Below are 25,282 nucleotides of genomic sequence, written 5' to 3'. Positions count from 1 at the left end.
GGGGAGGGTTGGTTGTTTTTTTTAGTAAAGAAACTTTTTTTCCCCCCATCTACTTTCGTTGTGTACAGCTTGGCCGGGGATGTTGTTAATAAAACATATCTAGGAACTGTTTAGGAACTGAAAAAAGCCATATACTCCCAAAATCTTGCCCTTTAAATTGTATTTTAATTCTGTTTTCCTTTTCTTTATTATACCTCTTACTCCATCCCTTCACCCACATGTCCAAAACCAGGTCTAGATTTCACTCCAACTCATACTCTTTTGATCATCTTCTGTAATAACTTATACTATAGGTCTACTTTCTATCCTGCTCTCCAAGTTTCAGAACATTGTATAAAGTTTGACTACAATTCCTTTCATTATTTTCGTGAACTCTGTTGGCTCACCTCAGGGTATTATCACCCCAGTAATCACAAGGCTACCTATTAAATTTTTGTTTTAAGTATCATCTTTGCTGCCCTAATTCTTCATCCTTTTCAGTGCAAGAATAGCCTTTCTTTTATACAGTAACCAATGCTATGTAGAGTACTCCAGAGAGGGCAAGGAGGTGGGTATACTGACTCTTTTGTTATGTCTTCGTTCCTTCTGCTGCTATAATCTGGTATCTTGTTTGCCCTTTTTTATTGTAGCTGTTAACCGATTTGATTATTTCAGTGATTCCCTCCTCCCTCGCCCAAATAAACCTCAAATCCTTTGTGATAAGTGTGCTAGGTGATTATTTTATTCAACAAATATTCCCAAGATTTTCTTTTCTCCCAGTCTAACTGTTCTACCTTGAATATTTGTCATCTGTTGGGCCAATCGTCCAAATAATCCAAATATTATAGATGTTTTTTGGAGTTTGTGGGGCAAGGGAAGTATTTTTATGGTAGGTTCAGGGTGGTATTTTAAGCACTCTCTGTTAACCCTCCAGTATCCCTTGCCACATAAAACCTGTGCAGTGTTGTTAATAATTATTTTCTTAATTGTTTATTGAAGGTTTAAGGGTAGTAATTATCCAAGCAGTATAGGAATATGGACAAACAGAAAGATAGTAACACAACAACAGAATTGCAGCTGGTACGGAAACAAATAAGAATATCGTCAGATGAGTGTAGCAGGATGTATTCAAGAGTGTAAAGTATAAAACTGAAGCAAGTTTAAAAAACAAAACGTATTTGAATTTTACTTCCTTGGGATGGAGTCTGGGCTTGTGGTGAAGGTGAAGGGCTGGGAGACTGTAGCCCTGGGTTCCCTTCCTTGCTGTGGTGCTGATTCTGTGATCTTGGGCAAGTCAGCTCTCGACCCCCTTTGTAAATGAGGATACTTCTATCCCTCTCAAGTCTGTTGCGAGACTAAGTTAATATTTATCTAGTGCATTGGGCTCCTTTGATGGAACCACAATATAAATTTGTTGTTATATTCCAAGGTCCCAACCCCAGAGATTTTGTAGATTAGGAGTGAAATCCTGACCCTGTGGAAGTCCATAGGAGTTTCACTATTGACTTCAGTAGGGGCAGAATTATATCTTCAGTGCCTACATCAGGTGCACAGGAAGCAGCCATGGCTGATGTTTGTTATTGATAATTGGGCTGCCAAAGACTGTTGCAGATGTTCATTTTATTGTGATGAGCAAAGGGAATTTTCTTGAGAAGGATGGAGATCCAGAGGGTTCTAGATTTTTTTTCCTGGCCAGAGTGGTGGTGGTCTTCTAGTAGATCAGTGCTAGATGTTTGGCTTACAGGGCACTCTTGAAGAGCCACCTATCCCCGCTTATTCAAAAGATCAGGTATGCTGGTATTTTCTAATAGCAAAGCAGGTTCATCCCTGTCAGTGTTGGTACCTGTAGTTCATCCTTTCAAATAATGAATCCAAATAGGGGATACAAGGGCCCTCTGAAACAATGTGTATTAATGTTGCCCTGTTAAAATCCACACCTCCAGCAATTCAGTAGTCCTGTAGATAAAAATCTCAGGAAGATAAATAGAGAAAATTTCATGAGCAGAATTATTTCTCAATTGAATATTTTTTCACAGTTTTTTCATGAGGTGACAACAGCTCTTTAAATCTTACTTCTTATTTCTGCCTTTTATTTCAGCAGAAACACAGGGCATGTTGTTGCTGTATTTTGGATTGGCAAGCAATCCTCACTTAAGATCTGCTTTGTGCTTAATAAATTACAGCCCTAGCTAATACTAATGGGCATGGTTGTGGCAGAGGAAACAGTTGGGTCTATGAATAATTTCCTGTGCCTAGAGAAGATCTAGGAGTTACAATGTTTAAATTTTACTGGTAAAAAAAATAATTTTTGCATTTTTAATAGTTACCTTAAATAAACGGATTGTAATGTAGACTCGTCACTGAAATGCAGCATCCTCAGTTACAAAAAGAAAATGGTTAAAGCTAGTCAGAAGTTCATCATTGAGATAAGAGGGTTTCAGAATTCACTGTCAACAATGAATGGCAAAGTATCAGAATATGTCTGAGAAACCCCTTTACAAACTCTGGAGTCCTGAATGTAATGAAAGTTCTGGAAGCCTGTGTTTGATAGAATGCAACACTGAGTGATAAGGTCAGATTTGCTAATTTTGCAACCTGAAATTTAATTTGAGTATTCTTTTATTAACTGTAGCTTGAGATTGCAGCAGGTAGGGTAATTTAGCTTTCTTCATACTTTCACCTCCTACATTATTGGAGATCCTTCATTGTAAGGCTGCATTGAAATTACTAGTAGAGTTAGTATTTTAGTAGTAGCGTCATTGAAATTCATGACATACACCATTTTATTTAATTTTATTTTGGCTTTGGTCAAGTCAAACACACATGGGAGATAGGCCCTGAGGCGTTCCCCACCTCCTTAGCCATGTATGGAACTTTCAGCAGAGGATTGGATGGGATTTTGTTTTACTAAACAACACGATGCTCTCCTTTTTGCTTTGAGGCTGTGTGCGCTGTTCCTTGAGTGTTTCAGGGCCTCTGCTAAAATGTAATGAAAATAAAAATTAAAACAATAGCTTTACTTCAGAACACATACATTGGGTTCCCACTGACAGCATTATCATATTGTCCACTCCCTATATTGTCATCTTGTCTTAATTTAGATTGTAAATTGTCTGAGAGCAGAAAATCAGTTAGTAGCATTAAGAGCCATTAACATTTATTGTGCTATACTCATTCTAGGGGTACTTAAGAGATTAGTTGAAGCAATCTCAGCACTGGTAGCAATTATCTTTGAGAACTCATGGAGGACTGCTGAAGTCCCAGAGGAGGAGAGGGCATACATAGCACCTCTCTTTAAAAGGGGAACAAAGAGGACAGGGGAATCATAGACAGTCAACCTAACTTCAGTATCTGGAAAGATACTGGAACAAATTATTAATCAATTTGTAATCACCTAATATAATATATATGGAGATATACCTATCTCATAGAGCTGGAAGGGACCTTGAAAGGTCGTCAAGTCCAGCCCTGTGCCTTCACTAGCAGGACCAAGTACTGATTTTTGCCCCAGATCCCTAAGTGGCCCCCTCAAGGATTGAACTCTCAACCCTGGGTTTAGCAGGCCAATGCTCAAACCACTGAGCTATCCATCTCCCCCCCCAGAAGATAATAGAATTATAAGTAATAGCCAACATGGATTTGTCAAGAACAAATCGTCAAACCAACACAATTTCCTTCTTTGGAAGGTTTACCAACCTAGTGGATAGGGAGTGGGGAAGGTGTAGATGTGATGTATGTTGTTTGTATAGTAAGGATTTTGACATAGTTCCACATGACATTCTTATAAACAAGCTAGGAAAATGTCATCTAGATGAAATTACTATAAGGGGGGTGCCAAACTGGTTTAAAAAGAAGATTACAAAGATGAGTTATTTCAACGGTTTGCTGTCAGACTGAGTGGATGTATTTAGTGAGGTCCTGGATGGGTTTGTCCTGGGTCTGGTGCTTTTCACCATTTTCATTAATAATTTGGATAATGGAGTGGATAGCATGCTTATGACATATGAAGATGACACCAAGATGAGAAGGATTTGCTAGCACTTTGGAGAAAAAGATTAGAATTCAAAAAGACCTGGACAAATTGGAGTTTTGGCCTGAAATCAACAAGGTGAAATTCATTAAAGATAAGAGCAAATTATGAAGCTTAGGAAGGAAAAATCAAACACACAAAAACTAAATGGGGAATTGCTGGCTAGACAGTAGTACTGCTGAAAAGGATCTGGGAGTTATAGTGGATCACAAATTGAATGAGTCAAGAATGTGATGCAATTGTGAAAAAGGCTAATATCATTTTGGGGTGTATTAACAGGAGTGTCACATGCAATACACAGGAAGTAATTGTCCTGTTCTACTCAGCACTGGTGATGCCTCAGCTGGAGTACTTTATCCAGTTGTGGATGCCACACTTTAGGAAAGATGTGGACAAATTGGAGAGATTCCAGAGGAGAGCATCAAAAATGATAAAAGGTTTAGAAACCCGGACCTTTGAGGAAAGGTTAAAAAAACCTGGGGATTGTTCAGTCTTGAGAAAAGATGATGAGGGAGGACCTGATAAGTATTCAAATGTGTTAAGGGCTGTTTTAAAAAGGATTGTGATCAATTTGTTCTCCACATCCACTGAAGGTAGGACAAGGCTCAATGGGCTTAATCTGCAGCAAGGGAGATTCAGGTTAGATATTAGGAAACACTTTTAACTATAAGGATTGTTAAATTCTAGAATAGGCTTCCAAGAGAAGTTGTGGAATCCCCGTCATTGGAGGTTTTTAAGAACAGGTTGGGCAAACCTGTCAAGGATGGTCTAGGTTTACTTGGGCCTTCCTCAGCATGGGGGGCTGGACTACATAGCCTCTTGAGGTTCCCTCCAGGCCTACATTTCTATGATTTTATAAGTTGTAAATAATGCTGGACAAGAAATTCAAGAATCAGAATTTGAAAATAAACATATGGCAAACACCTTCATTTATGTGATCTACTTTGTATCACACTCAACATTTATCCTCTCCCGGCAGCATCAGAAAGGTGGTGTCCAGTGTTTGCAGCTGATGTCAGAAACATCTGAGTAATTTTGGCCATATGATATTGCAGAATATGTTCCCTTCTGTTTGGAGTGGAATGGGAGAGTGGGCCTTGATTTCACTTGTTCAGAGTACTTATGGCAGGGCCGTGGGGAAGGGCAGAGGTTGGTTTAGAGAAGATCTATTCTGCTTCTTAAAATCAGAAAAAACACATTTACAGAGATGCTCTTTAGTGTAGAAGCAACTTACAGAGAGCTGATGGATGCTGACAATAGACGGCATGAGTTGAGAATCACATCCCACAAATAGGAGTGTGATTTTTTTATTTTTTTTTTAATTCAGTTTCTGAATATATCCAACATTCATCACCCCTAGTGGAATGTATTATTTTAACTTTCTATATCCAGGCTAACTATTAAATGGATAACGCCTTTTCAGTACTTCTATTCCAATGAGAAAGCATTCTGTGTTTGTTTTATTTTCTTTACTGGGCATTTTCTTTCTGATATGAGATATTGATGCTTCATGTTTTAATGTTACAGGCACGTGATGTGCGCACCAATGAAGTGGTGGCCATCAAGAAAATGTCATATAGTGGGAAGCAATCCAATGAGGTATGTGGAATATCTTGTATATTAAACCCAGATTGCTGTGATATTAACTGACTTGAATTAGTCCAGGCTGTCCCGAGGGAGAATCTTTATATAATAGTTAAGATGAATCGGGGCATTGTGTAAACAGAATAAGTTTCTTTGAGCATTTTCAACATGCTTCTGACTAGTCCGTTCCTGGCATGTTATGCAGCATTTATTTCACCCAGTCAGGAAGAGCCATGTTTTATGGAACTGCATAATATGTAAGCAAAATGGTAAAATAAAAAATAGTTCGTATCAAGATCGACAGCATTCAGACTTAATAGGAAGATGAGTTGCCTTTTTAGCCTTAAATGTTCCATTCTGATTTCCATTTTTTTTAAAAACACCCTGTTGCTTGCTAGATAAAGGCTTGCTAGGAATGATAGCAATGAATACAATAGAGACATGGACTCAGAAGGATGCCTGCCTGTAAAATGTAATAATAGCAGATCAAGCAAGAATTTATCCTTTTCCTAAATGGACTCTGCTGAACAATATCATTTTGAGGATCTTGAAAGAAAGAATGAAAGAGAAAGAAAGAAAATAATAGGAAATATGATAATTGTGGGGAGATTCTCCAGACTGTGGATAAGGTAGACTTTTAAGAGCCATCAATAAGGTTAAACATTAAATATTTTAATGGCAGTCCCCAGATTTTTTTTTTCTTTTTCTAGAACACTCTAGCAGAGATCATTAGCTTGTACTTTGTGATTTTGACGCTCCAATTCGGAAGCTTGAAAAGCCAGGGCTTGGAGTTGAATAGCTTGGTTGGAATGCTTCCTGATAGTGAAATCTATTAGGTTATGGAATAGTCTCGTAGAACTGGTACAGGTGCTGTTGCCCAACGTGGTCAGAAGAAGATTTTCCCCTATGCTATGTTCTCCTGTGTTGTAAGCAGTCCTGCACTGGCAAAGGGATAGATGACCTGACCTGACAGCGCCTAACCTTTTGGTTTCCATGAACACAGAGATAGACTTGCCACCTGTACTTTGTAGAATTGAAATTCATTTAATTCTTTGGCAGTTTCTGATACCTGTCTCTCCTAACCAGCCTCAAATCCGAGTTTCATAGCTAAACTTCCTATGTTTCTTTTTATTCTGTTACTGCACTAACTTGTTTAACTGTGTACTGATGAAAGTATAATTTGTACCTACTTCTTGTCCTACTGTTTTTAATTACAATGAACTATAAATATTTTGTTCACATGAATGAACTGAACTGTTCATGCTTCAGAAATAGGTTCTGATTGTCTTCAATGGATGTGTATCTTTGTTTTGAAGAAAAAAGTCAGTTAAAACATTTTCTATTTTGCTTTTTAAAAAATGTTTTTGAAAGAAGGTTTGCTCAGATTGTAATCTAGCCTATATACTGCAAATCTCTCCAAGGCACTACAGTATCAGTTATGCATTCCTTTGTTTTTAATAGGATTTTCTCATTGGCTCTGGCAGAGACCATCTAAAACAGGGGCATGCCTTGTTCCAAAACTAAATGGAGGGGCCTTTGAAGTATGTAGTGCTGTGCTCTTGATTTGTTACTAGGGCTTGTCTATGTGGGAAGGTGATACTGGTATAACCTAAAGTGTGAATTTAAACCAATATAGTTATACCAGTATAACTTTCCATGTGGACATCCTTATGTGTGCTTCATTTTGTTTTTTAAATGTAGCTTATGTTACTTGAGAAGAGGTTTAAGCTAAACCAAAAAAGCCAATCTTATATTGCAATAAGTGTGTCCATATGGGGTTTCTAATGATATAACTCTACAAGTATAGCTGGTAAAACTTCCATGTGTAGTCAGACACTTGGTTAGTCAATAACCTGCCTGGATTGACCCTGTTTTTGTTGCCTCTGGAAGCATAGAACTGACCAGCTGAATACTAGTTGATGTACAGTAAAAACTCTGTTATCCGGTCTTGTACCAACTGGAAAGCTCTCTAAACCGACATTTCTAATCTTCATAGAAAGTCTGGTTTATAGTCCAGTTGGCATGGGGTTGGCAGGGTGCTTACCTGGCTCTGAGTGGCTCCCCGGAAGCAGCAACATGTCCCTGCTGCTCTTAGGCGGAGGAACGGCCACGAGGGGTTCAGCGTGTGGGAGGGGATGCGGGGTGTGGGCTCTGGGATGGAGTTTGAGTGCGGGAGGGGGTTGGGGCGTGGGAGGGGTTTCGGGGTGCTGGATCCAAGGGGCGCTCACCTCAGGCAGCTCCCCACAAGTAGTGACCTGTCCCGGCTGCTCCTAGGCAGAGGCACGGCCAGGTGGCTCTGCGCGCTGCCTCCGCCCGCAGGTGCCGCCCCCGCGGCTCCCATTGGCTGTGGTTCCTGGCCAGTGGGAGCTGTGGAGCCAGCGCTTGGGGTGAGGCAGGATGGGATGCTGCTTTTATACCTTAGATTTATCAGTAATGTCAACTCTGGCCTTCTTTAATTATATCAGAGGACTTCTCAGGGGTCCCAAATGTCTATTGAAGCCCTCGCTCCTTAGTTGAAGGGACAGGGTGGTTGAATCATTAAATACATCCCTCTCTGAAGAGTGTGTTAAGCAGGAATGTGTAAACAAGTCTTTACAAATGCTAACCAAACAAGTTGTAATTAATCTGATTAAAAACCAGTAGCAGAAGGACTGTTGCATGGATGTAATTCATAAAGTCCTGTGTATAAAAAAAGCCAGAATGGCTGAGAACTTAACAATTGGACATTAACAGACCATAAATCCCAGTGATGATTGAACCTGGTGATATTCTAAACAAAAAGAGCTCTCAGCCTGGCTTGTAGCTGTTTCCATTGCTTCTCGCTGATTCGACAGACACTCTAGGTTTCAGAGTGACATTTGGGTGTTTTGTGTGCGCTGATTGCGCTGATTTCTGTACAGGGGGATTGTGCAGGTAGATGCTGCTGTGAGGTGCTGTGTGTATTGAGGGAGTTTATTGTGTCTGCTGTCACACAGGTGTAGCATTTGGGCCGAGTAATCCACCATCTGTGCGATCGCTCTCATACAACCAATGAAATTGTTACATATAACTTACCTGTAGAATAAGGGTGGTGATTGGTTGTTACCTCTGAGATCACAACGGTCTAGTATTCTTGGCATGATGTTGTGAGCTTGGTGAAACCTTGTTCTGGGTTGAGTTAAAATCCCATTGAGATTAAATGTGAACTTGTCCTCATAACTAAGTGTAAACCCCTACCTCAGACAAATGGGGGAGAGGGTTCGCATGCTTGGGAGCTTTTGGGTCAGTATTGGCTTGGGTAGGGGTGTGCATGTGTGAGAACAGACAACTGAGACAGAGGCAAGAAAGCCATGCAGGAGCCTGTAAGTGCAGTGTGACCCCGGAACACGCTAGAGCCAGCTTTTGGAACATGTGTTTCCTGAGAGCAGGGCCGGCTCTGTGTATTTTGCCGCCCCAAGCACGGCAGTGAGGCAGCCTTCGGTGGCATGCCTGCGGGACCGGCGGACCTCCCGCATGGCGACCGGCAGGCCGCCCCCCGCGGCTTCCCGCCCCAGGCACGCGCTTGGTGCGCTGGTGCCTGGAGCCGCCCCTGCCTGAGAGGCTTGGGGGCTGTAAGCTAAGAAATCGCTCCTATCATTCCTGGTTCCTTCTGCATTCAGAGAGATTGGACTTTGTACATTCCTTGTAAATAAACAAAGGGACACCAATGGCCTAGAGACTTGCTGTAATGTGGCTGTACATTGCATGGGTATAACTGGTTAATTCAAAATGGCTGAGAACTTAATTGGATGGTAACAGACTGCTAAATCCACTGATGATTGAACCTGGTGATATGCTGAGCAAAAAGAGCTCTCAGCCATGCTTGTAGCTGACTCAACAGGCTCCAGAGTGACACAGAGAGTAACAATCCTGGATTCTGATTAGGTAGATCCTATCTCACTCCACTTTCAGTTGTTCAGGGTTCAGTCTCCTTTAGTCTCTGTTTCTATGTCTATCTTTTATGGCCCTCATTTCTGTAGTATTTGACCACGCTTGTTGATGTTTAATTAGTTCCCCCTTCACCATAAGGTTTTCAGAGTAGACAAAATCTGAATTTTTGATGTGAAAAGCAAGCACACACATTTTTTTGACAAAACTTTCAAACTACCTGTAATCCATTATGTCAGAACAAAAAAGAGAAGGAGCCCTTTTTTCCTCCCCCTTTGTCAGTCACCTTTACTTTCTAAATTAAATACGATGGTTCCTCTTTTCAATTTGAACTTTACATTAATATAGGGTGACAGTTGGACAACTCTGTGCATAGGTGATAAGATGGAACTGTTGACATGAGGTGTAAAAGTACAAAGTCATTGTGTAAATAGAAGGCTTGAAAAATGTATTTTTCTGGTCTTAGGTATTCTCTCCATTCACGTTTTGAAGGTCTCTTTCTGAAGGACTCTTTTTGGATTTTGCATTGCTGTATTTTGTTAAACTGTATTTGTTTTGTAGGCCTTGTTTATACAATTCTGTCTTGCATGGGTCCTAGAAAAGGTATTGGACCTGAGGGCTGATAAGACCCAAGAAATCAGAGAAATACCGTGTGATTTTAATATGAGGGAGATTTTTCTGCTTCTGACTAACATCAGAGCTGTTATTTTTTTTATAATTTATTTGTGTCAACGTTAAAGGGACACTATGACCTTGAAATCTAGTCAGTTAAAAAAACGAGTTAAGTATCTTCAGGTGCTAAAATCATCCCTCTGTGTCCTTGCCCAGTTTTATTTTTCAGTCACATTTTCCTAATTTTTTAATGCTTTTCTCCCCCGAAACCACATGTGCAGGGCAAACAAAAGGGGGCTGGCTGACCGACTCTCCAGGGGAAACAGTGAAACTGACTGTGCACAAAGTGCTGTCAAATGCAGAAAGTGGGGGGAAAACAGAGATTTTTTTCCCCCAATCCTAAAGTTACAGTAATGTGAGGTGCAAAGTGGGTGAGGAAGTAATATCTTTTATTGGCCCAGCTTCAGTGGGTGAGAGAGAGAGAAACTTTCAACCTTACACAGAGCTCTTCCAAGAAGAAGAGGCGCCTATGTAAGCTTGAAAGCTTCTTCTCTCGCCAGTAGAAGTTGGTCAAATAAAAGAGATTTCCTTACCCACCTTATCTCTCTCATATCCTGGGACCAACACAGCTACAACAACGCTACATACAGTAATATGAGGTGTTACTTTTAACAACATCAGATAGACAATTTGAAGACTGAAAGTAATCTTTACATTGGCAGCGTCCCTTTAAGAATATATTGTCATAGAACATAACTCTGTTTTACATGGGGGGTTTTTTTGCTTGTTGAAAACTATCCACTTATCAGTAAGTAAGGTAATTTAAACTGCTATATGTAAAGATTCAAAGTGATAAAGGAGAAATGATATCGAGAACATAGTCAAACAGTTGGTGAGTGGCAAATTAAGGTTGACCTGAAGTAATGTACTTACTAACAGGGCTGGGTCTTTACACCTCCCCGACTGGCTTTAAGGCAGCTGGCAGTGACAGAAGGTGATGGCAGCAGTCCTGACCTCCTTCAGCCAGTTGTGTGTGTTTGACTGGCTGGGAAAACTGTGTTCTCTAAGAAGGGACAACTTCATTTTTGGAATATGAAGTGTGGACTCTGCAGGAGAGCTCAGATATCAAATGTTGTGGTGTTGTGTTCTGCGCATTCGTGTGTATAAAATATTACGTTAATTGAGAGATCTTTGCCATAAAATCTAATTCCTTTACATTTTTATTCTCTAGATAAATAAAATTGTAAAATGTGATACTTTCTTGTTGCAAAGTTGAGCAGTATGAGTCATGGTATTAATATAACTTTTTTTGAATTCCAAACTTCAAATATTTTGAGGAGGATGCAGGTCTTCCCCCGCCCCCATCCCCCGTTTTGTCTTGGTTAGGTTACTTTTTCTCTCCCCCCCCCTTCTTTTAAGTAACAATTTTGTAAAGTTTCTTCCTATTCTTTTTCTTTTCCACAGAAATGGCAGGATATTATTAAGGAAGTCAAGTTCCTACAAAGAATAAAACATCCTAACAGTATAGAATACAAAGGCTGCTATTTGCGTGAGCATACAGCATGGGTAAGCTGCTCTCCACTCTGCACTTCTCTTGTTTTGGTTGAGGGCAAATTTAAGTAAACACTTGTCTCCAGCTGGCTGAAGGGGAAGGCACCTGAAATCTCTGTCTCCTACAGAGACTGATAAGGAAAAGGTGCAGCCCCCAAGATGCTTAGAAATATGCAGCCAGGCTCAGTGGATTCTGTGAGCCATGTAAGGCAAGTCCAGAGACTCTGAAAACTTTCTCCTCCCTTCCTGAAGGGGTATATTGATATTAGTGCCCAGAACTCATTTCATTGCTGGGTTGTTAAATAAAAAACAAGTACTTGGCCATTTGATTCTTGCTTGGAGGAGAGGAAGAATGCATTTCATTAATTTTCACTGCATTGGAAAAAAATATGGCAATTTTATTTACTGTCTAACAGTATATCAGATGTCCCAGTGAGCTATTAACTGTGGTTCAGTGTTTTACATTTTGACTGTGTTCCATATATAACTGATTCATTCTTTTAAATGGATAGTCAGATTATAAAATTGTATTTTTAAAATCACTTGTTTTATCACAGATTTTTTTTTAAATTCTCCCTATTTGGACAGTCTAATTTACTTTTACCCATTTTATTTATTTTGCCTTTTCATTTTTACACCCTTTGGATGACATAAAGCTGAATAATCAATTTCACTTTCTGGCTCTTATGCACAATACCAGTAGTCTCCCAACTGTGGGGCACCCCCCCTAGGGGTGCAGTGGGGCCCCAGACAAGCCCTCATGGGGGGTGGAGAGGGAGCGCTACCCAGTCCTGCTCTGCTCCCAGCTCCACTCTGGCCCCAGCTTCAGGTCTAGCCCCAACCTCAGCCACAGCTCTGCTCCTGGCCATGGCCCCTGGCTCTCACCTTGGCCCCGCTCCCAGCCATGGCTCCCGGGGGGGCACGGACCAGGTAAGGGGGGGGCCACGGACAAAATGTTTAGGGACCACTGTGCTAGACTAGTGCTGCAGTGTTTGGGTTGCAAACATTATAGAGGAGTGTGTGCATATACAGTCAAAAAGCCTTTCTTCATTTGAATTGCTCATTGCATATATATATTTATCTACATACAGGAAGAAGTTGCACATCACACAGTTCATTGATAAAATTGCAATAGTTCAATATCACAAAACAATTGTGTATTAAATTATATTAATGTGTAAATACTATTCATAAATCAATATCCGTAGTACTATAAGACCTATACAATATTTGTTTAAAGTTTTTGAGAAATTTGATTATAACTAAATTAATCTAAATACAAATAAATGGTTAGCCGTAAATAATATGATAAAGTTATTGAATATAATTTGAGCATTCCTGGTAAGTAATTATGTACTCTATTTATCTCTTTTGTATGTAATTTGCTGTGGGCACTATTCTGCCCACTTTACTCTGTGTGATTCTTTACTAAAAGAGCAATTCTGTTCATTTCAATGGGAATTGTTCCTATAGTGAGGTGTACTGCTCAACATCAGTAAGAGTGGTAGAATAGGGCCCTATGTTAGGAATAATATTAGATTATTGTATCATCATATTTGGAAGCTGGTATTCTCCAGTTAGGCCTAGTCTACACCAGGAAAGGTTTGCGGGTGTAGCTAAGATGCTATATCAGCAAATCCACCTAGTGTAGATGCAGTTTATACTGACAGAGCTTTTGCTGGAAGAGCTTATACCAGTGTCCTGAGAAAAATAATCTATACCAGCAGAAGCACTTTTATACTGATATAACTGATCTACACTAGGGCTTTTGCTGGCATAACATGTCTTTAATCACACCCCTATTCAACATTGCTAAACTGGCAAAAGTTTCTAGTGTAAACCTCACACCATTCTACTACTGCTTTTATGTTCTAAGGATACATCACTGAACACGACCCTTGCCTTATATACAGTATGTAATTCCCTTTTCTTCTCTTTTCCTTATCAAAGATGTATAGTATAACTAAGTTTGAGGGGAATTTAAATTCACTGGAATTTAAACAAAAATATGGAAACACAGCTGTTGGGATTGTTTTGTAAAATCTGTTTTTCCAATACCTAAATTATCTTGGGCCTAGGCTTATTTTTCTGAAGGTTTGAGAGATGATGGTAGTTTCAGCCGGAACACAAGGCAAATTCCTGTTGTAAGATTCATAGTAGGTGAATGAATGCTGGATCACTAACTACTCACAAGCCGATGAAACTAGTCACCATGTATTTATCTCTAGGTATTCTGTAATACATTATTTTGATTTCTCCCCACACAGCTTGTTATGGAATATTGTTTAGGATCGGCATCAGACTTACTAGAAGGTATGTCTCAAAGATTTCTTTGATTGAAACTGAGAAATTTATAATCCAGCAGATTATGGATCAGAGTTGTTCTACAGTGTTCAGTTATTTAATTATTTTGGGGGGTGGGGAATGAAAAATTGCAATAGCTCAAAATTTTACATATCTGCAGTATTTTTATGTAGTGTATAGCTTTCCTAGGCAAACAATTTGTCTTCTCTTACTATCTTTAAATAAGTCTTCAACCATCTGTTTGTATTCCTTGAATTTGAGATTCTCCTTTTATGCAGCTTTAGAGCTTAATTCTGCAAACCCTGGCTGTCAGGCATAATGCTTAGTGCCAGGGGTAGTCCCATTGACTACAGTGTCACTACACCCAGTAGCAAGGGTTTGCTAAATGAAGCATTTTGTTAGCTACCTTCACTTCCTGTCAAACTGTTTGAGATGAGCTACAGAGTAGTTCATTTGGCCTCTGGAAGAGTTCTGGGAGAAAAGATTTGTTGTAATTTTTTTTGTTGAGGTTCATTAATGTTAAATTAAATGTTCATCTCAAATACCATTGGTAAAATGATGGAAAAGCTGACAAGAATTTAGATGTGAATTTAGCAGTGTGGCCTTTTTTTGATAGAATGAGTAGCTGCAGTGTTATAGTAGAGGATTACATCTGATTCCAGATTATATAATATATTTCCAACTACTAAACTGGGTGTGCGCTTCTCATGCAGGACATAGGCCTCGTAAAACTAGAACTTATAGTTTTCTAGGTCTGTGTTTACATTTTTGAAAGTATTCGCTGAACATTGTAAACTGCATTGTTTTCTTTAATAATGAATTTCAAATGTACTCTTTCCTTAAGTTCATAAAAAGCCATTGCAAGAGGTGGAAATAGCAGCAATTACCCATGGTGCTCTCCAGGGACTAGCATACTTGCATTCTCACAATATGATCCATAGGTAAGTACTTACAGAGTTACTGTGTCACACACTTTCAGGTAATTTATCTTGTTGTTTGCAGCCTGATCACCCCAATGATGGAAATGACATTTAAGATTTGTAAGTAGAGATTTTTTATTTTTTTTTGCAGTGTCCATATTTCTAGAATTAGTAATTCACAATAATTCTAAAATGCCAGAAAAATCCCCTTATCTTTTATATCTGGTTTACTATAGTAGTGACTTGAATTTGCTGTGCTTTTCCCATTTGATATGGTAGAATTCAGTGGTGATGCTCATCCCTTGAAGCACAGAACACCAAGGCTGACTATGCACATAGTTTAGCTCAATAGCTTTTTGGCAGCTTCAGTGTGAAAGTTGCTTGGTATTTTTTCCCCATAAAGAAAAGTAATAACCTTCTTAAAAACTAGCTTTATGTAATACACACACAGGGGAAAATGGCAATAAAGGAAGTCAAACAGTCTAAATATTTTTGGTAGGAATAAAATGAGTTAGTTTTTGGAATTATTAAATTTTTTTGTAGAATGTCTAAAAAGGGGAGCTAGCCATCTCTTACGGTTTTGATGAATTGCAGTCATGGCATTTAAATAATTCTTGGTGCTGTTAGAAGTCACTGAAATCTAAAGTTGATTTTTCAAGACACTAAACTAGATTCCAAGATCAGGCATACTATTAAGGCTATGACTCCTCATTACTGAAACTCTCATACAGGGGTCAGTGTGTTCTATAATTTGAACCTGTGAATGATGGCACACTCCATTGTGGCTGTCTTATGGATGCTTTCCTTGCTTAGGGATGTAATAGTAATGTTTGTATTCCATAACCAGAGATATCAAGGCAGGAAACATCCTGCTGACAGAGCCAGGCCAGGTGAAGCTTGCTGACTTTGGATCTGCTTCCATAGCATCTCCTGCCAATTCATTTGTGGGGACGCCATATTGGTAAGGAAAGTTTTTTTTACACACCTGTGGCTTCAAGAAGTAACATTTTTTAGTAGGCTGTCTAATTTGTTTCGGCCTTACTAAAATCCATGTTTGAGACAGTACATTTCTGTTGAAATCAAAATGTACATTGCAAATATAACATTAAGTGCTATGAAAAGTTTGATCTGTTCAGATTTTAAGGAAAGGGCAGTTCAGTGCTCTCCTATGTGTGTATAATACTTTTATTTACTTTTCATAAATTGTATACATTTTGCTATTATATTTACCCTGACTGTAAGTAGCTATAGTGATGCTCCTGAAGCAAATATGTGCATGCTTTATTCAACCAATACCATGATTTGAAACATCAAACGTTCTCATGGCATCTGGCTGTTCAAATGACTAAAGAGGGTTTTTTTCATAGAAAAGTCCAGTTTGATTAAACAGAAATCTTTGCAGACATCTTGTATGGTTTGATCTTCTACATCTAATCTGTGGTGTATATACAGCTTCACTCGAAGTTGCCTTGTTTTGTTACTCCCTTGGACGCATGTGGCACCGGCCACTGTCAGAAATCAGTATACTGGGCTAGATGGACCATTGGTCTGACTCAGTGTGGGTGTTTTTTATGTTCATGTGGTAGTTGCATCACCAGTATTGGTTAGCCAACTAGAGTATTGGAGATGTGGGTGGAACAGGGTTGTAATGCTCATAAATGTGAAGAGCTGGGTATAGGGCAAGAATGAATTGTGTAGGCTTTGCCACTTGTATTGCATTCTGGAGTTCACCAAGTTGGGATCCAAATTCAGACTGAAGTGACCCAGGCATATGCATGATATCCTGTGCAATGTTTCTTTCCATCTTAATAGTTCAAATTAGTCAATTTGTAACATGGCCAATTATGGAGTATTGAAATGCTTATGGAGTATTGTAATGATTGTGTAGAATTTTATGAGAATTTAATTTTATGTTTTAGGATGGCCCCAGAAGTAATTTTAGCCATGGATGAAGGGCAGTATGATGGCAAAGTAGATGTTTGGTCTCTTGGAATAACATGTATTGAGTTAGGTAAGCCATCTTCCTTTAAAAGTACTACCTGACAGATTTTCCTCTGTGTCCAACTTGTGGTGTTAATGCTGTAAAGTATATTTAATTTCTACTAAAAAGAATGTTTAAACTTCATTCTGTGAGTCTGAATTGTTTAACCCTGGAGTGTACTGATCTGAGTTACCATGCCCGAGACCTGTGCTTGCTTCCTTGTTCTGATGGCTTTAGGACATGGTCTTTAGAGTGAAGTGGTAAGTGCTTTATCAAAAATCAAGAGTAAGTTTCCAGTTTCGTGTTAATTGAACTAGCGTTTTCACTACACAAAGGAAGAGATTTTTATAGACAAGGAAAACAGCAAACCCTCTAGCACTTACGGAGTCTACACTCTGTGTGGGGTCAGTTAACCTTTGAATGAAAAAGCATGATCCACACACAGAAAAATTTACAAAAATAGATCTTAAAGTACCAGAATCACATATGGCTTTAAAACTGAAAAGCAAAATGTTAACTTCAATATTTGTATACAGAGTAAAGTTTCCTTGAGGAGTCCTATGTTCATGAAGCTTGGTTTAATCCAGGGGTGGGCAAACTTTTTGGCCCGAGGGCCACATCTGAGAATAGAAATTGTATGGTGGGCCGTGAATGCTCATGAAATTGGGGTTGGGGTGCAGGAGGGGGTGAGGGCTCTGGTTGGGGGTGTGGGCTCCGCAGTGGGGCCAGAAATGAGGAGTTCAGGGTGTGGGATGGGGCTCTGGGCTGGGGCGGGGGGGTGGAGTGTGTGTTGGGGAGTGAGCGCTCCAGCTGGGGGTGCAGGCTCTTGGGTGGGGCTGTGGATGAGGAGTTTGGGGTGTAGGAGGGTGCTCTGGGCTGGGACTGAGGGGTTCGGAGGGCGGGATGGGGATCAGGGCTGAGGCAGGGGGTTGGGGTGCAGGAAGAGCTGCAGGCTTCGGCTGGGGGTGCAGGCTCTGGAGTGGGGCTGGGGATGAGGGGGTTGGGGTGCAGGAGGGTGCGCCGGGCTGGGATTGAGGGGTTCGGAGGGCGGGAGGGGGATCAGGGCAGGGGATTGGAGCATGGGGACAGGCTCAGGGGGGTACAGGCTCCGGGCGATGCTTACCCCAGCAGGAGCTTGAGGGCCGGATTAAAACGGTTGGTGGGCTGGATCCAGCCTGTAGGCCGTAGTTTGCCTACCCCTGGGTTAAACAAACAGCTTCATAGCTATATTCAGGGTGTGTTGCCACACATGAATAAATTTGTCTGGAAGATCTCTTAAGGAAGATTTGGAACAATTCAGTCTTGAAGTATTAACACCCTCACCCAGGAAATAAATCATGGCACTGCAGTTAGAATGGGCTACTTAAAGCAGCATGTCTGCTTAAAAGGGTTACAGGTGCGTGACAATTTCTTTCACCCTAATGTATAATATTTTCATGATAAAGATCCAACTTAATAATAGCACTTCGATACCAATGCCCCCTAAGGTAGCAAAGTTATTCCTTCCTCCATCCCAGTGTAACTGGGGCGGTATTAACTGCCTTGTCATATCTTCTTGTTTGTTCTAAAATGTCATTGATTGAATGAACAGTCTGATTGGCTTGTGAACATTCTCAGAAATACCCTAATCCATGTGAACCACACAGTTTAGCTAAAATTGCTGTCTAACATTCCAGGCTGTCAACTTCATTTTCTTCCAGTAGATAAAAGAGACTCCTTCAGAGTAAAGACTTTTGTTGCCAATATAAAGCAGCTTTAAGAGGCATGGCTATCATGACATAATCATGCTCTGAGTGGGCTAGAAAGGTTTGGCTGGTTCCAGTGTCCCAAGAATGCAGTTAGCTCATGGTGACCACACCCCTTTTGTGCCTTATTGCATACTGATTTTCTGCATTATGAAGTGTGCTTGCTTTTTTGTATGATTTTTGGCTCAAAGGGGGGCATCATCCCTCAGTTTCAGAGTTCTGGTGAACTGGTGGGGCATGAGGCTATTTTACTAAATCCCAAAACATGGAAGAGTGTCCATTGACATCCATTGTATATATTATTGTGAAGTACTTGGTGGGAGGTAGAGAGGAGAATGTGTGTATGCCAAAGCACCAGTAGTACATAAAAAGCTAAAAATAGGAATTGAATCCTATGTTAAAAAAAATTCTTCAGTTGCATTTTCCCCTGGGTATAAATGTCATAATTTGAACTGTTTCCTTGGAATATTTGCAGTGAGCTTCAGTTTTATAGTTTTACCCAGTAAACATTCTGACGAACCTTCTATTCTGTTGTTTCGGTGAGATCATCTCCTTCCTCATTAAAATTTCATACTGTGTTGGTCCTATGAGACTACACAAGCTTGCAAGAGAAAGGAGAGCCAGAGAATCTACCCTCAAAATAGTGAAGAATTTGCTTGTTATTGACTGAACATATATATGTTCAGTCAGTGAAGTATGTTTGTGACAGCTTCAGTAACCAGCTTTGTCCACATCACTACCATCCTATTGGATTTTGAGTACTTTTAGGTTTTAAAATAATGGTATAACAAACTGGCCAGAGCCTATATTGTGGCTCTGCAGCCACTGAGTGTGGATCTTATTGCTGATTTATTTATATTTTGGTAATTCAGAGTGAGTACGCCACCATGACGACCCAAAGAATTTGAAAGCTTGACAAGACATTTGATCTTCAAAGAGCTTTCATCTTCTGCAGGGGTAAAACCAATGATAGGAGCACATGGCAGCACATCTTGTTGCAGGGTTAGGGTTGGTTTGGGGCTCCATGTTCAGGCACTAGTGGTCCTACTGTTGTAGTTTTATAAGCAATGGGAATAAATTAAGGGGAAAACTGTGAGACTATTTCTCTATATAAAAATTATTTTCTTTTATGTATAGCGGAAAGGAAGCCTCCTTTGTTTAATATGAACGCAATGAGTGCCTTATATCACATAGCGCAGAATGAATCCCCTACACTACAGTCTAATGAATGGTGAGTATTACTGAGAGAGAAGCGTTGTAGGGACTTGCTATAAATGGAGTGCTTTGTCATGCTGAGTTCTTGTAATGGCTGGATTCCTGTTGGGAAGATGTGAGCTGAAAGGCTGATAAGTAGGTGCACTGTGCATTTTATGTGCACAAAATTCACCACTGAATAAGTGAATATTTTAGAGACTAGGAATGCAGCAAATCCAGAAACGGAACAGACTTGCTGTAAGAACATAAAATCCCACGGTAGGCATGTGTCATTAAACATTGGAAACCTAGAGGTTAGCAGCAAATGATTATTTTATATTATTAAAAACAAAGTTTATGAAACCCAAATCTTGGTTTGTGGAACCACTACCTCACTGAAGAAAACCACTGATTATGTATTTGCCGTTGTTACATAGAGTTTGCAAACACACATAAAATAGTCACGTTTTGTGCCTCCTGGTCCTGAAAATTTTCTTTTGAATCAGCATACAGATGAATCAATTTCAAAAGTAAAAAACTTGGTAATAATTGTCACGCTGTCTGCAGTGGCTCATGACCATGAGTGCCTACCCCAGGGCAGACACCTCAAACTGGTGGTATGTTCTAGATTTAGATTTCATCAAGTCAGTAACAAATGTGAACTCCTGCATCACTATAACAGTCTTACCATGGAGTCACAGACAGTCCCCTTTGATTCTCCAGTCTATCTTGCCACCCAGACAAACCGGACTTAGTGATAAAAGATCACATACACCAAAAATCACACCACATTTGGGTTGCTTCCAGGCGCAGGAGACCAGTCGCCTACCCCAGATCAATTAGTATCCTAGATATTACACCAGAGACCACGCCTGTAGCTGATCCTGTAATAAACTATCTACATGATTACCAGCTAGGAAAAAAGAATGAGAACTCTTTACAGGTTAAAGCAGGCAAACATCTACACAAATGAGGCACCATCTAAATCCTAAGAGTGATAGTTGTAGTGGTCTGTCAATTCAAAGCCTCTTTCAGGGCAGACTCAGCAGGCAACCCCAGGAATCTCTGTCTTCAGTTTAAAGTCTCTGGCCCTTCAGAGTTTAAATAGCAAAAAAGATGGAAAATTTTCCAGTGGGTTCGTTTTATTTCCTTCATTCAGCTTCAAAGTCCACAGGACAAGCTTCCTTGCAGGGTAGCATTTCCTAGGTGGGCCATTAACTAATCCTTTGTATTGCGATGATCCTTGATGGCACATCTGATTTTGATAGTCCTCATGGATGGGCAGGGCAGGAGATGATTCCCAAAAAATTCAAGAATTTAATTTGCTAGAAAACTTTAGTAGAAGGAAAAATCAAGTAATTATCTGGGTTTTTGGAGGGAGAGGGAGAAAAAGAAAATCTCGGAAGTTCTATAATCTCCATGTCAGTAGTAACGTCTGTCGGAAAGTCTGTGTTTTTAAATGAGGAAGGGGCAGAACGTAGAGGCTCAGCATCCAAAGAGATGAAAAAGTCACCTACCCCTGTACGGCCACGCTGCCAATGGATTCCAGAATATTTTGGAAGACATGTCTGAGACATATTAGGTATTCTGCTAATGCAGTGTGCTGGGGGTTAAACTGACCCTGGGCAGAGGGCAGGCACAAGGCCTATGTGCTAGTTGAATCTGATAGTTAAATTTGTCCCATCAAAATGAAAGTGTGTTTACGTGTGGAAGTTTACCCCATAAATGAAGGCATTCAGAATCATGTGGGCCTTTAGATAACAGGTACAAAATTTCCTTTGCTCTTGAATTGCACAGTATTCTTGCATTCTGACTCTGAGCCAGTTTGGCAGCTGAGGTTAAAGGATCTACATAGGAGCCAGGGAGTCTGGCTTGACTTAGATATGTTGTGTCAAGTGTTGAGGGGTTTTTTGGGGGGAGGCGGGGGAGCAGAGGGGTTGTTTTTGCTACAGATGGTTCCTTAATGAGATGTTTAAAATGAAGAAGTCAGCAGTTAACTCGGTTAACGTTTTTTTCTCTTGCAATAGGTCTGATTATTTTCGAAACTTCGTAGATTCTTGCCTCCAGAAAATTCCTCAAGACAGGCCTACATCAGAGGAGCTTCTGAAGGTTGGCTTTCTTGTCCTGTCTTTTTTTTTTCTTCAGATGGTGTTAGAAAGAAAGGATTGTATGAAGTATAATGCTCTACAGCACTTTTTCTTTCTCACCTGCTGCTCTTCTAGACCAAGGTTAAACAATGCTTGGTCTGTTATCCCTAATACTCTCAAGCTAAAGAACTAACCAACTTTGTGGACTGCACTCTTTCTTGTAAGCATTCCTAACTTTACTACTCAGTGTCTGAAGCAGCTAGCTACATGATTCAGCGACCCAGCTGTATCTTCATAGTTACTAATGGAATATTCAGCAAGTGCCATAGGCTGACCACCAAATCTTAAGAGTTTCAGTTCCTGAAACTCTGTGTGCCCTTTGGTTGCTATGCTTAATCCTGACAGAGCTATCATGCATTGGTTAGCAAAATATCTTTCTTTACTTCTCATCCTGTGCTATATACACTCCTGCAGGCTTTTACATTATTCCAGCACCTATGTGCTTTATACATAGATTTTAAATGTACCCTCCAGTATGATCAAGTGGATTTTTCTCCCTCATATTGCTTTTCTTGACACTGATACATGTCACTTGTTTGCAGAGTTCCTCCTGTTATGTTGCCTGGCTTCTTCTCCTTCTCCCCTCTCCCATGTGCTGTATATATTTAATTTCCTTTTCTCTAGCAGTGAAACACAGTAAGTGTCTTTAAATCGTTGCAATGAGCTGATGCATGCCTAAGTGAATATACTTAATTTGACGATCTACTAGTAGGTATTGATATGGCCTTACACAAATGTGACTTCTGTGGACTCCCTTGACGGTATCGAGTGGCATTCAGGATTTTGTTTTGGTTAATTTTTCATTCTCCTTGTAAAAGCTATGGCATTGATTTTTCATCTTTTACTGTAATGATGCTTTCTATTAAATACTTATGTTCCAAGTTCTTGCACTATCAGCACACGACTGCTGACAGCGCAGGTTTAGATGGTCACCTTTTTGTATGTTTTAATGCTTAAGTGATCATGAGGCTTTTCCGTTCTTTACATTTGCTAGGATTTTCCATTCAAAAAGTAAACATAATTCTCCACTGACGGGCTTAGGGGGAGTGTAGCGTGTCATGTCAGAATTCTAAAGTTCAGTTTTATTTTCAACAATACACTTTTTAATTAAAGAGAATTGTGTTGAAAAATAAATGTTTGTGAATTTTATGAATATGTTCCTTCCCTATCTAAGTAGCAAACAGCTGTATGCCAATTAATAGGGAGATGTAGGAAATATGACAAATGTTGGAAATTGCAGTACTGCTTTCCAAAATAACAGAATGAAACTACTAGGATTGTTAACGCTGACTCACATGTATATAGCACAGTTCATCCAGACGGCTGGTAAAACACCTTCAAACACACACAGATTAGTTTCCATTCACCTTCTGGCAAAATGCAACCATCAGTGCAGTGCAGTGCAGCAAGTGAGGGATTGGGGGTGGGGACAGGTACTTGTACCTGGTGTGGTGGACCCCGTTTAAGGGTCCCAGACACATGTGACCCTTCCTCTCTCCATGGTATAACAAAAGAGCTAATTTAGATTCAATTGAGAGTCTTGTTACATCATTGGAGATTTTTAAGAGCAGGTTGGACAAACACGTGTCAGGGATGGTCTAGATAATACTTAGTCCTGCCATGAGTGCAGCGGACTGGACTAGACGACCTCTCGAGGTCCCTTCCAGTCCTATGATTCTGTGATTCTAAGTCTTTCTAATAATTTGAGCAGCACAGCACAGCAGTTATAGAACTGAAAGTGAGAAGGAACCATAAATGTTCAAAACCTCCGTTTTATGTCTCATCCGAAAGAGCCATATGCTGAGTATAGATTTAGACCTTCTCTAGAATAGGAAAAAGGCTGTTTAAAAAAATAAAAGTTAGTTAAGATTTTAAATGCCACTTAGCAACCAGTAGAGTAGAGTAGAGACAGAGCTTAACACCTTTAATAAACATGTTAGCTGGCTGTGATTGACTGACCAGCCAATGTGTTTTAAAGGTGTTACCACTCAGAGAAGACAGGGTTTAAGTGCTATTTAAAATCAAACACCCTTTTCCTTAGTCTAGGCAAGATCTCAGAAGGAAGAGTTCCACTGAACTGAGTTGCAGCCCCTACTTTCCTGCAACATCTCTCTAGTCCATGGATGTCTCCCATCAAAGTACTGACCAGGCTCAACTCATCTAGGTTCTGAAATCTGATAAGCCTGAGCTAGTATGGCTGTAGGCTACATTCTTATCCTACCTATTTAGGGAGGAGGAAGAAATACAACCAAAATTCATGAAGGTAGTTTCCGGCAAAGTATATGCACTGGAGATATGAAATATTAGTCACCTGTGTGTGTGTGTTCTGCAGCACATGTTTGTTCTTCGGGAGCGGCCTGAAACAGTGTTAATAGACCTGATTCAGAGAACAAAGGATGCAGTGAGAGAACTGGACAATCTGCAGTATCGCAAAATGAAGAAACTCCTTTTCCAGGAGGCGCACAATGGGCCTGCAGTAGAAGCACAGGAAGAGGAGGAGGTAAGAAGAGCCAAGAGAGACGATGGATCTCTCAACATGGAGATATTAATAATGATTATTAGGATTTAGAATAAACTCATTAAGATGAATGGAGGCTGTTCCTGTCACTCAGAGTTATTGCTTCAGGTTGGCTGCAGCCTCTGGCCTTGTCCACCCTTGTTTCTAGCCAGCCAGAACAGGGCAAACTCCTAATGTAGGAAAGGAAAGCCAGGACTTGCACCTCTACTTGAAACCAGGGTGCAAATCCTGGCATTTCTTGCCTTCTTGAGGGGTTTGTGCTGGTGCACCTTCATTGATCCCTGAAATAAGGGCTAATCGCAACCTAAGCAAGGCCACTGGCAGTAGTCATTGCATCAGTTACATCTGGTTCACGTTTTGAAGGTTTTTTTCATCTAACCATAAAGGGTAGAAACACACACTTCAAAAATAAATAAATACAAAATTACAGACTAGATTCTGGAGCACATGGTAAAACCACAAGCCAGAGCCAAAGCCCAATTCTCTCCTTGTGCAAAAGGGACATGAGTACACTGTAAAAGTGCTGGCATCACTCTTCGGGGAAGATAATACTGCTGTCAGAACAGTTACTGGGGACACACTATTGCTTATTCACTGTCGAGTTTAACTTCTTAGCGTGCTCCCTTCTGAAAAGAATCTGACAGCAGCCAGGTTAATTTTGCAGCAGATCTTTTCTCTCCCCACCATTCCAGCAGAAGAGTGGGCAACTGCAGTGACTTGGCAGGTGAATGCCGATATAAAGACATCTCATTAGCGTATTGTTTGGCGAGATCGATAACTTTACAGTAGTGATGGACTGTTTTATTTTAAA

At 40.2% G+C, this 25,282-nt stretch overlaps 1 protein-coding gene across 1 annotated transcript in view; it reads left to right on the top strand.

The window, feature by feature from the left end:
* The window catches only part of TAOK1 (TAO kinase 1), a 72,225-nt gene that overhangs the window by 24,407 nt on the left and 22,536 nt on the right, over nucleotides 1-25,282 (top strand). The window contains exons 4-12 of the mRNA XM_029912501.1: nucleotides 5,537-5,608; nucleotides 11,576-11,677; nucleotides 13,930-13,975; nucleotides 14,811-14,907; nucleotides 15,734-15,847; nucleotides 16,806-16,897; nucleotides 19,750-19,843; nucleotides 21,834-21,915; nucleotides 24,286-24,453. Of these exons, the coding sequence (XP_029768361.1) occupies nucleotides 5,537-5,608; nucleotides 11,576-11,677; nucleotides 13,930-13,975; nucleotides 14,811-14,907; nucleotides 15,734-15,847; nucleotides 16,806-16,897; nucleotides 19,750-19,843; nucleotides 21,834-21,915; nucleotides 24,286-24,453 (867 nt within the window). The remainder of the gene's footprint in view (nucleotides 1-5,536; nucleotides 5,609-11,575; nucleotides 11,678-13,929; nucleotides 13,976-14,810; nucleotides 14,908-15,733; nucleotides 15,848-16,805; nucleotides 16,898-19,749; nucleotides 19,844-21,833; nucleotides 21,916-24,285; nucleotides 24,454-25,282) is intronic.

This window comes from Terrapene carolina, unplaced genomic scaffold, assembly GCF_002925995.2.
Source record: "Terrapene carolina triunguis isolate 2854851 unplaced genomic scaffold, T_m_triunguis-2.0 Scaffold231, whole genome shotgun sequence".
NCBI classification, from domain to species: Eukaryota; Metazoa; Chordata; order Testudines; family Emydidae; genus Terrapene; species Terrapene triunguis.
This window is presented reverse-complemented; position numbering and strand designations above follow the sequence as displayed.